The sequence below is a fragment of the Thermobia domestica genome, chromosome 4 (genome assembly GCF_964235325.1).
Source record: "Thermobia domestica chromosome 4, izTheDome1.hap1.1, whole genome shotgun sequence".
NCBI lineage: Eukaryota > Metazoa > Arthropoda > Insecta > Zygentoma > Lepismatidae > Thermobia > Thermobia domestica.
Window position 1 is genome coordinate 292761228 of NC_137457.1, and position 13884 is coordinate 292775111.

General features: G+C 36.6%; 2 protein-coding genes across 4 annotated transcripts in view; both read left to right on the forward strand.

Moving 5' to 3' along the window:
- LOC145684174 (uncharacterized) overlaps window positions 1–13884 on the forward strand; it is a 190888-nt gene that overhangs the window by 53971 nt on the left and 123033 nt on the right. The gene's annotated exons all lie outside the window — the stretch shown is intronic.
- LOC145684175 (uncharacterized) overlaps window positions 1–13884 on the forward strand; it is a 47852-nt gene that overhangs the window by 3068 nt on the left and 30900 nt on the right. For all 3 annotated transcript variants that reach the window (XM_081756178.1, XM_081756177.1, XM_081756175.1), the window contains exon 2: window positions 11210–11431. In XM_081756178.1, coding sequence (XP_081612304.1) covers window positions 11210–11431 — 222 coding nt within the window. The remainder of the gene's footprint in view (window positions 1–11209; window positions 11432–13884) is intronic.

Consider the following 13884-nt stretch of genomic DNA (forward strand, 5'->3'; position numbering starts at 1 on the left):
TTCAATGTAGTTTTTGCAACAACATACACTTGCAACATTTGCTTTTCCTCCGCCACATTATTATTTTATTGTCCTGATACTTTTGTCTACTACACACTAATGTCAAACATAGCACACTTTCCTCGTAAAAGAATGAGGATTGGTAAAGAATGAATCATATTCTCGTTTGTAGGAAAATTCAATCCTAAATTGATGTGCTAAACATACTCTCTTCCATTTAAAAATATTATGTGATATCCAATATGGCGAATCTAGGATGGCTGTCCACGCCCTCACTCAGTGTAGTTTTCGCATCAACCTGCAAGCTTTTACTTTTCTACGTCTACGTGTCTCTGCCTGTCCAGATACTTTGGTCTACTAGATACAAATATCAAACGTAGCACCCTATCTCGCAAACGAATGAAGATAGATTTTAAAAAATGAGTTCTTCTTCTCATCTGTGGGAACATTCTAGCCTAAATTGATGTGTCAAACCCACCTCTTTCCATTCAAAAGATATTGTGTGATATCAAATATCGCAGAATCCACCATCTGCAATATTTACTTTATCTCCGTCCACGCGTATCGTTATTACTGGTCTGTCGTGACATTTTTACTAACCCTATATTTTTTCCACATGTATGTTCTTTCAACACAAATAAACGGGTATGTCCACGTAATATTTTTCATCTAATAAGTATTTTTATACTTCTGAAGTTTTGCAGGCTATATCTCAGATTTCTTGTCATGGGGCCTTTTTGTTAGGGGGCCCTTTTGACCGGGGCCCTTCTGACCAGGGTCCTTTTGACTCAGGCCCTTATGACTGGAGCCCTTTTGACTAAGGCCTTTCTGTCCTCGCCCTTTTGTTCGGGCCCTTCTGACGTGACACCGGTTATAGGATAGGAAGAGATCTTATACAGAGGTACAACAGTTATTTAATGCTACATTTTCCGACCATAACCCAATTTCGAAGTCAACTGCCTAAGAGACCATTGAATGTTTTGCAGAAAGGTACCGCATGCGATCAGGAAGGCCGAAACAATGTAGCAATTTGGCAGTTTCTTTTAATTTACAATCTTTTGTGGAAATTCCGCATTCATTGATAACCAGAGTTGCTAACAAGCTAGGTGTTTCCCAGAGTTCAGCGCAATGAATTTTTGTACACTATGCTCTTTATGTAAAGTCATTCTGAAGTATGATTAGTACCATACTAAAGAGTTCGATTAACATATGTTAATTGCGGTAGTCAAACCTTTAGTATGACGCTAATCATACGTCAAAACGACTCTGCATAAGGCGGTATAAGTTGAAACCCTAGGAGAATGCGTTTAGTGCATGAAATAACGGAAGACGACTTTGATCACCGCATTGAGTTTTGCGAAGTAATGATATGAAATATCGATGACAGCAATATTGTCGTAAATGACATGGTATTCTCTGATAACTTTCAGACTGTCAGTTTAACGTCCCACATTATGCCCTTTAGGATGACGATGATTAAAGCAAGTGAATGATGATGAAAGAACGGGTGAAATCAAAAGGAAACGAGGGTACCCCGGGAAAACTCACCTATACAATATTGTCCACCACAACCTTACTTGGCCAAGAATCGAATCAGTAGTCCTACACACCAGAGCTAAGCGTTCTACCACTGAACCACCGTGCCCCTCCCTCCCGTATTCTTTGATGAAGTGATATTTACCTTATATGGTCTGGTGAACCGAAAAAATTATCACTATTGGAGCGATGAAAACCCACATTGATGGGATGTTATTTCGAAGAACAGAAGTGCAGAAGCTACTGACAGAAATAAACTACATTCTTAATTAGAAATATTACGAATGATATAAGAGGTATGTTAAATTAAAAGTAGGAATGCAAAATATTTTTGGAATACGAACTGTGGTTTAATTAGAATACAGCTGGTAAATAATACTATTGGACTACAAAGGTATTCAGAAGTCTTGCTAGAGGAAATATAAATATATTGAGATTATTATTATTATTATTATTATTATTATTATTATTATTATTATTATTATCGAATTGAAAATTCAATGGTGTATCTAAAATCAGGTAAAAGATCAGAAAAAGTACGTGTAGCCAACAAGCGGCAAGAAATGTGTGAAGTATTAAGGGCTTGCATTGAGGGTGCCAGGTAAACATGATTGGGAGCCACTGATATACGATATTGCATTGAGGACGACCCCTTCTGTACACGTCGTTCTTTGTCTAGGCCTTACTGACATGGAATCAAATAAAAAATAATGAAACAAGAAGTATATTATAAACAAAAAATCCTTACTGAAAACTATTATATATATTTTCTCCACTAAATCTCATCATATTATATATATAGATATATATAATATTAACAACTTGACTTCGGTGAACATTACATTATTCTTATTATATATTAACGGTGCTAACCTAACACGAAGCCTTATAATAAGGATTGAAAATTCAATGGTGTATCTAAAATCAGGTAAAAGATCAGAAAAAGTACGTGTAGCCAACAAGCGGCAAGAAATGTGTGAAGTATTAAGGGCTTGCATTGAGGGTGCCAGGTAAACATGATTGGGAGCCACTGATATACGATATTGCATTGAGGACGACCCCTTCTGTACACGTCGTTCTTTGTCTAGGCCTTACTGACATGGAATCAAATAAAAAATAATGAAACAAGAAGTATATTATAAACAAAAAATCCTTACTGAAAACTATTATATATATTTTCTCCACTAAATCTCATCATATTATATATATAGATATATATAATATTAACAACTTGACTTCGGTGAACATTACATTATTCTTATTATATATTAACGGTGCTAACCTAACACGAAGCCTTATAATAAGGATTTAAAAACAGCTGAAAGACAAATGACAAACATTACAAACAAATAGCATTTGTTTGTATTTTCTGTTGCATCTGATCAGATTTTATAGGTATATAATTATTTTACAGTACAGTATATTTTTTGAACAACTTGACTTTGATTAACATTACACTATGATCATTATATTTTAGAAGTACCAATCTTGCATAAAGCCTTACAGTAAGATAAAAAGAGTGAAAAAAGACATTACTAACAAAAAGTATTTTTGAGATAAACATATTGCATTTATTATATTTGAAAAGTACTTACTTAACATGAATCCTTAGAAAGTAAAATCTTCATATCTTGTCGATTAAATTGGGTCTAAAAGGGCCAGTGTCACTTTTTGACAAAAAATGAAATGTTCGTCAAATTTTAACACCTATAAATGGATATTTTCTTTTGCAAGAAAAGAAAATGTTAATGTGAATAGTATATATACTCCAAACGACTTCGTGTTGACATTAGCCCTTTTAGTCCCAAGTCGCAGATATATAAAGTATGTAAACTTACATTGAAAAATTCTGGCTACTTTAATCTGTTTTGAAATTCTTCCAACTTATATTGGACATAAGTTTATTATCATTTTTTTCTTAACTTTCAAAATGCCAAATACAATTGACATTTGTCTCAAACTGCTTGCGTGGATTGCAAATTAAAATTGTGAACCAAGCCACGAAGATAGTTCTCTAAAGGTCTTTGAGTATACTCCTGTACAATAGTACGTACTCGACTTGCAGTTACTCTGTATTTTTTTCTGCCGGTGGTCAATACTTGTCTAGCAACTTCTATTAATTTGATCAACAGAGTGCTCCTTTAACCGTGTATATTCGACGATAACCGTTTACGAGAAGATAAAATTCGTTGCGCCATATAATTTTATGATAAAATTACGCGCATCTCTTTACTTTATTTCATAGTTCTACCATATTTACTTTTTAATATTCGGCGACAGTTGCCATCGAAATTCATTCAGTTATACGCAAAATAATAATAATAATAAATACTAATAATAATAACAATAATAATAACATAATTACAATATCAATTACATAAACAATACCTTCGAATAAAGAAAAAATAACTGTCACTCTGGGATTCGAACCCGAGTCACTGAAATGGCAGTTCTCTGCTTTCATACTTGATACAAAGATAAGAAAATTAACTAGTAGCTATGTTACATAAACATAGCACACACTATTTCTACACGTGTTGATTCAATTCAAAGAATGCGAAAATAATGTCTGCCGGCTTTTCTTCTTTAGAAATTAGAAGTCACGGTGAGGAAGAATTGCAGTAATATAAATCGGGACCAGTTAAAAACAATGAGGTAGCCTCATCTTGAAGAACGCTTCGCGATATTTTCCTCATTGACGAAGGTCTATATCACTTGTTTTTGAGTTAAAAGAGGAAACCTCGGGTAAGTCATTGTGACACTCATAAGGAACATCTTCTTATACGAATATTAGTACGGGTATTTTGTGTATAGTCTTACATGCAATGCTTTTAACTAGCTAATAGTTTAGGCGGAAGATGAAGTGACGAGGTGGGTAAGTTTTTAGCGCATTGAACTTATATTCGGTGGACCCGCGTTCAAATCCCGGTCATTTTCTAACTTTTTCAAATGTTTCAATTTCAATTTCAATACATATTCAGTGTGACAACCAAGATTTTCTCCCCTCCAGAAAGAAAGAAATATTGGAATGAGGAGAATTGGAGAAGGTCTCTCAATGAATGCAATCATTTACTAACTTTATTTCCAGCAGTTGTTCTAGATTTGATATTTTCGTCTACTTTCAAGCATTTTCTGATTTATGTGTGATCAGTGTTTTTATTTCTTTGAATATACAGTATATAGTGAAATAATACATTACATACAAAACAATATTGAGATTAACATATAATGTTCATTGGACAACACGCTCTAAACCAGAGAGGTTCATCTCAGAATGGAGAAATGTTTCGTGCGTCATCTACTCACAATTTTACTTGCATAAAGACTGGATTCAGTGCTACCAACTGTTGTTAGTGCCGAGAAAAGTTACGTGTAAATTGGGTTGCATCTGTCCAGGCGTTCTCACAACTGCAAATTACCTGGACCCCAAGTTATGGAATTAGAGCACTTAGGGTGGAGAGACTTTTGTTGTTGGGAGTACTTAGATTTTCCTAACACGAGTAACACTATCTGCTATTGATCTAAAATATTCCAAGTAATTTTTCCTCTTTCTCTTTCTTTCTTTCTTTCCTTTTATTTCTTACTCCCGAATTTTGCGCCACCTTACTTCGGCAGCCAGGGTCGTTGCCCCGCTCACCGGCACCATGACACGGCACTGATCAATACCTACCTGCAACACTTTTCTCTGTTCACATGAATCGTAACTGAGCTGTCGTAATAACTTTGACTAACACTGTATACAGATCCACATGTACGTCCTTTCAACACAAAGCAGGTGGTGTCCATACTTTTAATCTAATAAGCATTTTTATATTTCTCATGCCTTTCACGCTATATCTCAGGCTTTTTTGATGTGAGGCCCTTTGATTGCGGGGTCCTTTTGACTCGGGGCCCCTTTTGGCTCAGGGCCTTTTTGACTCCCGCCCTTTTGCCGGGGACCCTTTTGACCCGGCATCTTTGGACGCAGGGCCCTTTTGACTCGGGCCCTTTTGTCGCGGAGCCCTTTTGACTCGGGCCCTTTTGTCGCGGAGCCCTTTTGACCTGGGACTCTTTTGACTCGGGCCCTTATGACCGGGGCCCTTTTGTCCCGGGCCCTTTTGACGCGGGGCCATATGACCGGGGCCCTTTTAACCCGGGCCCTTTTGACTCGGGCCTTTATGACCGGGGCCCTTTTGACGCGGGGCCCTTTTGATCCGGACACTTGACGCGGGGCCCTTTTGACTCGGGCCCTTATGACCGGGGCCCTTTTGACGCGGGGCCGTTTTGACTCGGGCTTTTTTGTCCTCGCCCTTTTGTCCGGGCCCTTCTGACGTGACACCAACAACCACATTTGGTTTTGCTTATAGTTTTTTGTTTTCCTTCACTTTATTTGTTATTATTATTATTATTATTTTACAAAAAAAAAACACAAATACATCGAGCCAACAACGAGTGCAAATTATGCTACTTTGAACATACATACACGCGCTATTGCTATTACATTAATTTCTTTCTAAAATCATAGAAAAAGTTTGACCTATGTCTAGCAGAAGGGGTCCAGCTCTTTTCTCGGTAAGAGTGCACTTTATGCCGAACATTCATTGGAACCGATTCCTCGGAACAGTTCAGAGATCAGTTCCCAAAAATAATCCCATGAATCGAAGCAATCGTAATCTAACTTCACCAGTAAACTAAGATATAACAATGATAATAGATTACGATTGCTAACCAAATAATCTACCACGCTCACCAAGAATTTACTCTTCAATTGCTACGTACAAAGGCAATATCCTTGACAACTGATGGTAAAATCTTCCGAGAAATCAGTTCAGGTGAAACGGTGACTATCAATTTTGAGATCTAAATGGGGGGCTGCCGCTCCCCAAACCCCCGCTCAATAACCAGTAAAAGAACTATACCACAACTATAAATCTAACGTAATACAGAAAAATTAACTGCAAAAAAATAAAGTAACACTCACCACTAATTATAAATCAATCCAGCATGACGAAGAAAAATGAAATACATTTCACCAATCGAACAACCAGCAGCAAAGCTTCTCTTCCATAAGTAATATGCAAAATGAAGCATTAAATTATCAAAACTATAAGTTAAATTTAAATTACTCTTTAAATGCAACCACACATTCTCGATTGACTGTGTATGTGCACCACTCTCGGAATCAACAAAGTTATGCGAATGATTCACAGTCATATGAGTCCACCTTTGCTTATCCAAACCCACGTACCCCTTCCAATAATTAGTAATAATAATGCAGTCAGTATGTAGATGCTTAGAAATATTTTTTAAAAGGGAATCCTGTAAATCATCCACATCTCCTGTAAATTTTACGTGCTTCTGGACCCCTTCTGCTAAACATTACCCCGTACTAGTAACCTAGGAAGTGAGCTGCTTATAGAGGAGAGAAAGACATAGATGGACTCTATCAACACTCAATAGTTCTTCACAACGTACCGCATCTTCGGGGTTCGGTGTTGTCCTGTTGTATGAAAGCATGAATTTGTAAAATCTACAGAAAATAAATATGTGAATTGATTCAAGAATAGGATTGTATGGATAATCAAAATATATTGTGACTTTAACTAACTAACTAACCCTATGGCCTATGGAACTCGGAGGTTCAATGCCGCGTTCCCAAAAGCTCTCCACTGACTTCTATCCTTAGCTAACTGCATCCAGTTTCTACTTTGTATTCCAATCTCTGCGAGATTCATCTTAATATTGTCCTCCCATCTGCGCCTAGGTCTTCCTAATGGTCGTTTTCCGATTGGTCTTCCAGTCAAGACTTTGAAAGCGTTTCTACTTTCTTCCATTCTAGCTACATGACCCGCCCACCTAAGCCTCCTAGACTTGACGACCCTAACAATGTTGGGTAAACCATATAAATTATGTAGTTCCTCGTTATGAAGTTTTCGCCATTCCCCATTCCCGTTCCTCTTGGGTCCGAATATTCGTCTCAGGATCTTGTTCTCAAATACTTTCAGTCAATACGTTCTTCCGTCAGAGTATTGTGACTTTATCTCTTGTATGTATAATATGGTAGAAATACAAAATATATTGTATGCTCTTTACGGCTGAGCATAGAGAAATGTTCCAGTTTCAATCCTACAAAAACTTACGAAAACAGTAAAAATTGTTAAGTTGAGTTAGGTTACGTTACCTTTCATTTAACTTCAGAATTCGGCTTGTACAGTTTCGCAAGCATCAAAATATTCCGCGTTTTGCAAATACTACCAACTTTTACATATAATTTCTTGTATTAAATATAATTATACTTCCAACCTTACATTCCTAAAGATCACATAACTCTAAATCACCATTTCTTACGTTCTTTCTCCTGTAATTTTTCTTAAAAACGGAGAGACACCACTAAAGTTAACCCTTCATTACCATATAATACTCCATAAGGAAGATATGATGAAGTAAAGCACCATGTGAATGCCGTCTACAAAGTGATCATTGTAGTGTCGGAAAGTTGTTCCAACGCAAAGCATGTATTTTTATGCCATGCAAAGTATTTTTCCACTATCCTCATTTATGTGTATGCCCACCGTAGCCAACGCGCCTACATGTGGGCCCCTTTGCAATGGTCCTGCTCTGACTTGGTTAGATAGCATTTGTGGTGTTTGGTGGCCATCTAGCATAAGTTGGTGTATGTTTTAAAGGTGGTTCGTATTTTCTGCACTATAGTTTTTATTTCAAGCTATATCCTCCGTCAAAGTGTTAAGATAAGGAAATAAGTGTATAATTCCAGTGAAACATTATTTTCGTTATTTCTGAATATGACAGAGTTTGTAACATTTAATAGTTACACTCAATAGTTTAAATGTCCCTACTTTCGCGCGGTAATACATTGTGGATACATATATAGTTAGTGAAGAAGAGAGAAAGGAGGAAATTAACATTTATTTGCGAAATATTATTACAACTGAAATAAGGAAATAAAACAGGAATAGTAGTGAATAAGGTATATCAAGTTATCCATAAGTAATTAAGAAAATTACTTTTAAACAGCTGTATGTTCCTTCAATCACGTGGGTCCATCAGTAGCCTCTTAGCCCATTTGTGTATGTAAATTTTAGTAGTCGTATTTAAGTTAAGGGCACTAATTATCACAATGTGACACTGTGGAAGAAGTACTTAATAGTAACCATGTCACTTCCCCTTAATAACACACATTTGTGCTCCACAAATAGGGTTACCATGTTTTAGAATTTGTTGGAACAATCCCAATTTCGGAGAAAGTGTCCCGCCTCCCACGAGATTTTAAAATGTCCCTATATTCATGTTTATTGATGTGGTTTGTATTATTATTATTATTATTATTATTATTATTATTATTATTATTATTATTATTATTATTATTAGAATTTATTTTCCATATTAGTATTGCAGAGTTGTTGCGCTGCGCTTTTCCAATTTTTATTATTACGTAATCTGTTTATAGTAATACACACTTACCATTGCAGTCCTTGTACTATACGGTAACAGCTACATGTTAAGGCTCACAATCGAATTGTTGACTTTGTTCTTGTTCTGTGCAAGTTAAATTGGTAAGTATACGTTCAATGTTTAATTTAAACGTTTGAATTTGCTTAGGATACGTGATAGTATAGTTCCATCACAGATAACGTATTATGTCCCACTACACTCCTTTGCATAGTTCTGATCCATTATTAAATGTGCTATAATGTATTACTAATATTCCATTTAGTTTCAAGACGTTTATGGGGTGCGTAATGATTTATAATTCAGTTTTGGAAGCATAAACAAAAGCAAGAGTACTTGGGCTAGATATGGTACATACAAAATAACAAAAACGCAAATCCACTTTTTTTGTAATGTTCCCGAGTTGGCCTGCTACGAGTTCATGGCCACAGACGGAGCCAAAATATATAGTGGAAGTTAACCCTTAATAGGAACGACAGTCTAAGGTTCAAGATGAGATATTGATTAGAAATGACGTAATTAATATAAGCTTAGTATGACGTAATCCACCGTAAGAAGGAGCAGTTACACCTAATATAAATTCTCTAACATATGTACATTGGCCACTGTAGTTTTAAATCGTATTTACTGTAAACGGCATCCTAACCGTTATAATTACTCGCTATCGATCAATCTCCGATACTTCCTGCTAATTTTCCTTTATGTATTAATCACTCTGAATTGCTATGTATTTTAGCCGTTTGCTATATAAAACGGTAAATTTTCTATTTGGCTATGCAGTTAGTGTACGTGTCTTCGATGCGGAACTCCCATTGGGGACACTCGATCGAAAAGGTGTAACAGTTTTTTCAGGCCAGATATCCTGAATGATTTTTTTCCTGGGTTTTCCTCATTCATACCAGCTAAATGTCGGGATGGTATCTGACATACAGTTCTTAGGCCACTTCCTTCCCCGTTGCTTCGGTCGTGGGCTTGCCGAGGGACGTCACCCCTCATACAGGACGGGCTTAAGGCCATAGATGCCTGTAATATCCAGAAATACGTATAAATAAATAAGCAAAGTCGGCACGGAGCGCCGAGTTCGATTTCCGTTTAAAGTTTACGTTTAGATCCCACGTTATACTGTAATGATACCTCTCATATAGCATCGGTGCTGTAAATGATGATAAACTCCAGACCAATCAACGAATTATAAATTGTACTTTTAATTTTCAGCGAATTATAAATTGTACTTTTAATTTGTCCATAAACTCCTGTCTCTGTGTTCATTTTGAATGCTTTCAAAGTAATGGATTCTGTCTCCGTTGAGGGAAATAAAATGTAATGTTTCCCCAGTAAATTTCTACATAGATAAACGCGGCTGAAAACCTAGAGAACTCAAAGAAAAGCAATTCAGCTAGAGCAGCGTTTCCCAACCTTTTTCAACTTGCGGCACACTATGGGTGTAACTTGAATTCTCGCGGCACACTCATAGTTATTATTCTTTGTAAATATATATAATACCGTGGCATTTTTTTCTGTGATTACTGGTCTTCTCACAGGGAAGAAAGCTCAATCGCTGGTTCTTCCCCGTGGTAAATAATTATGCTTATTTTTCATTCTAATTTAAAAATAGAAAACAATTATAATGAAATATTGGACTCAGGTTTTTAAAACTAAGCTTTCTTTTTCGAAAACTGTATCCAACCTTTCACTAACAAGAAAGATCACTAAATAACGAACGAACAAACAAATCTCTCTTAGTTTTAAAACACAAATGTAGGTAATTTGTATGCATGTTTGCTTTGTCGAAAGGATTGAATGATATTTTAAAATTTCAAGTTACGAAATAGTCTGCAGCAATAAAGAAACGATAACAGTCGTAACAATGATAACAAATGTTTTTTTCAACATTAAAAATGTACAGAAAAGTAACACGGTATGAAACTTAAAGTTGTAGATTCACAGTAGAGGTTCATAATAATGTGAAATACAAATATACATTTTTCCTTTGTCTTGCAATTTGATTGCTATAGAATTAATAATTTGTTTCGATTTCCTCGCGACACACCAGCGGCCCATTCACGGCACACCAGTGTGCCGCGGCACACCGGTTGGGAAACGCTGAGCTAGAAGTTCATTTATTTTTTATGTGTAATTTCAAATTTGTATGTATATTAAATATGTCAGTTTAATATATGTTCTTTAGTTAGGTTTATTTTCTTTGTCTTTATAACATAAATAGGTGAAGAAGGAAGATCCGTTTCCCAAGATGCTGTGTAGAAATTGCGTGATCCAGCTACAGAACGTTCACACTTTCCGTTCTCAGTGTCATGAGAATCAAAAGCGTCTGAAGCAAATAGCAAAGTCAAAAGGCATTGAGTTCAAAGACGAAGAAGAGGAAAAGAGATTGCAAAGGGAAAAGAAGCAAAGAGAAGAAGCGAAGAGGAAAGTCGAAAGACCTATGGTAAGCTCTTATTCATTTGTTTGGTTAATAGAATAGTTTTCTATTTGCTCGTACTGATGGATAGATCAAGTGATGTCCCATTAGATATTCAGAGATTCCATTATGGTTATTATATCTCTTATTCTTGTACGTAATAGATAAAAGCTTAGGAAGAGAAACTTTAAGTTTTAAATGTATGAAACAGTGAAAATAGATTTGTGCTAATTATTTAATAATTTTGCGAGCAGTCTCGGGTTCGATTCCCAGTAGGGACACTCGTTTGAAAAAGTGTAATAGCTTTTTCAGGTCAGTCATTTTGAATGAGGTTTTTTCCTGGTTTTTCCCCATTCACACTAGGCAAATGCCGAGATGGTACCTAACAATGGTTCCAGGCCGCTTCCTTCCTTCCCCATTCCTTTCATCCTCTCAAATTCCCCTTGCAGTGAGATGCGGGGACCGAGGGATGACATCCCTCATATATGTGACGGGCTAATATGCCCATACATGCCAGAAGCCCAGAAATCTAATTCCTATTTAATAATTTTACTTTACTGTATTCGTGTGACAGTGCTGAGGGCATTTTTGTTTTCTCATCTTCCATTAAACCACTAGAGGAGAACCACGTGCGATGGCGACACGCAGATAAGCCACATCTGTTCGTTGCAAATCGCACGTCCCTAATACCAAATGAGAGAGACTGCCGTTTAATTATTATAGAGTAGCGAGCGTAAAAACATATCGAGTGCAATCGAAGCGCCCGCCAAGTGTGAACTGCTTGATGTAATTCGGTTTCGCCATGAGACTGCTGAGTTCCCTGAAATTTCAAGATAAGGCAGTTTGCTTTACAGGAACCACGAGAGTCATGCAAGTCGTATACCGCTATAGATTTCTACCCTTGGCTACTCTTGTGTACGTCGGTAAGTCCTTTTTTAAACACTTCATCACTCGTGTACACTGCTATCACTTATAAAATTCCCTCCATAATTCTTACTTATTCGACAATGAATAGAGACTGTATTATACCCTTCCGCCTGAAAAAAATTCAAATTACATCACGCAGTTTACACTTAGCGGGGCTTCAGTTGCACTTGATACGGTTTCACGCTCGCTGCTCTGCAGTAATTGAACACCAGTGTCTGTCTTTGGTGTGGAAGATGTGCAGTATCCAATGAACAGATATAGCTAATCTGCGTTTCGCCATTTTACGTGGCTCTTTTCTCGCGACTTAACAAAAGTTCAAAAAGAAAGCTCGTATAGTGCAGTGGTGTCAAGATCGCGTTCGCAAAAAGATAGAGTTAAAAGGAATGCTAGTTGTGCGAAATGCTACAAAATAGTTAGAAACGGAATTATATGTGATAACTGTGATAGATGGTATCATTTTGATAAATGTTGTGAAGTTAGAGCGGATAATATTCCAAAAAATGACTGGCATTGTGAAGGATGCTTACAAACGACAATGGCGTCTACTCAAAAGTGTGAAAACAAAAGAAAATCGAACTGTGAATGTGATAATAGGGATCTGGTAAGTGAACTATTAGATGAAATTATGTCTTTGAAAGAAGTTATTAATATTTTGAAAGGTGATATTGTGAAAATTAAGCAAGAATATACTTCTGTGGAAGAGAGGCAAGTTAGGCATGGTGTGAGTAACCGGAAAACGAATGTGGATGTGGATAATATGGTAGTAGAGACTGAGTGGCAAAAAATAAAACCGCGTAGGTCTAGGCATATAGAAATTTCAAACAATGAACCTTGCATTAGTGTTCTTACATCGAATAGATATTCCGTACTAACAGAAACAGAAGATGTAGACGAAAAAAACTCAGTGCCGGTAGTGCAAGGCGATACAGTGATCAAGTTAAAGTGCAAGGATAATAGGACAGATGTAAGAAATAATAAAATCAAGATCTATGCAGATAGTTATGGTCGTGGAATTTCTACAATGTTAAGAGATATGAGCCATGATAAGAAGTTAGACACAGAAGCGTGGGTGAAACCAGGGGCGAAATTCGATAAAATTGTGACAGAGGTAAGGAATAATTGTGCTAAGCTAACGGATAAAGACTTTGTTGTACTCATGGGAGGTGCGAATGATGTTGCTAGTAACGAGACAGAAGCCGCCGCTGCTACACTACGGAAAACTTTGGCAGGTCTAACACACACGAACGTGATCGTTATGGGTATTCCACATAGACATGATCTTATAGACTGGTCAATTGTTAATAAAGAAGTAGAAAAAGCAAACATTGTGTACAGTAAGATATGTAAACGTTTTAAGAATGTAACGGTGGTAAATATCAATAAAGCTGACAAAATGCTCCATACTAGACACGGTCAGCATTTCAATGTTTATGGTAAAAGGAAGTTGTGTGAGTCTATAGGTAAAGTTATTGAAAACAGGTACTGTAATATGAATCATAAGATTATCACGCTGAGTAATGAACAGGGAAACGTGAATTAAAGGCCAAGCTGAT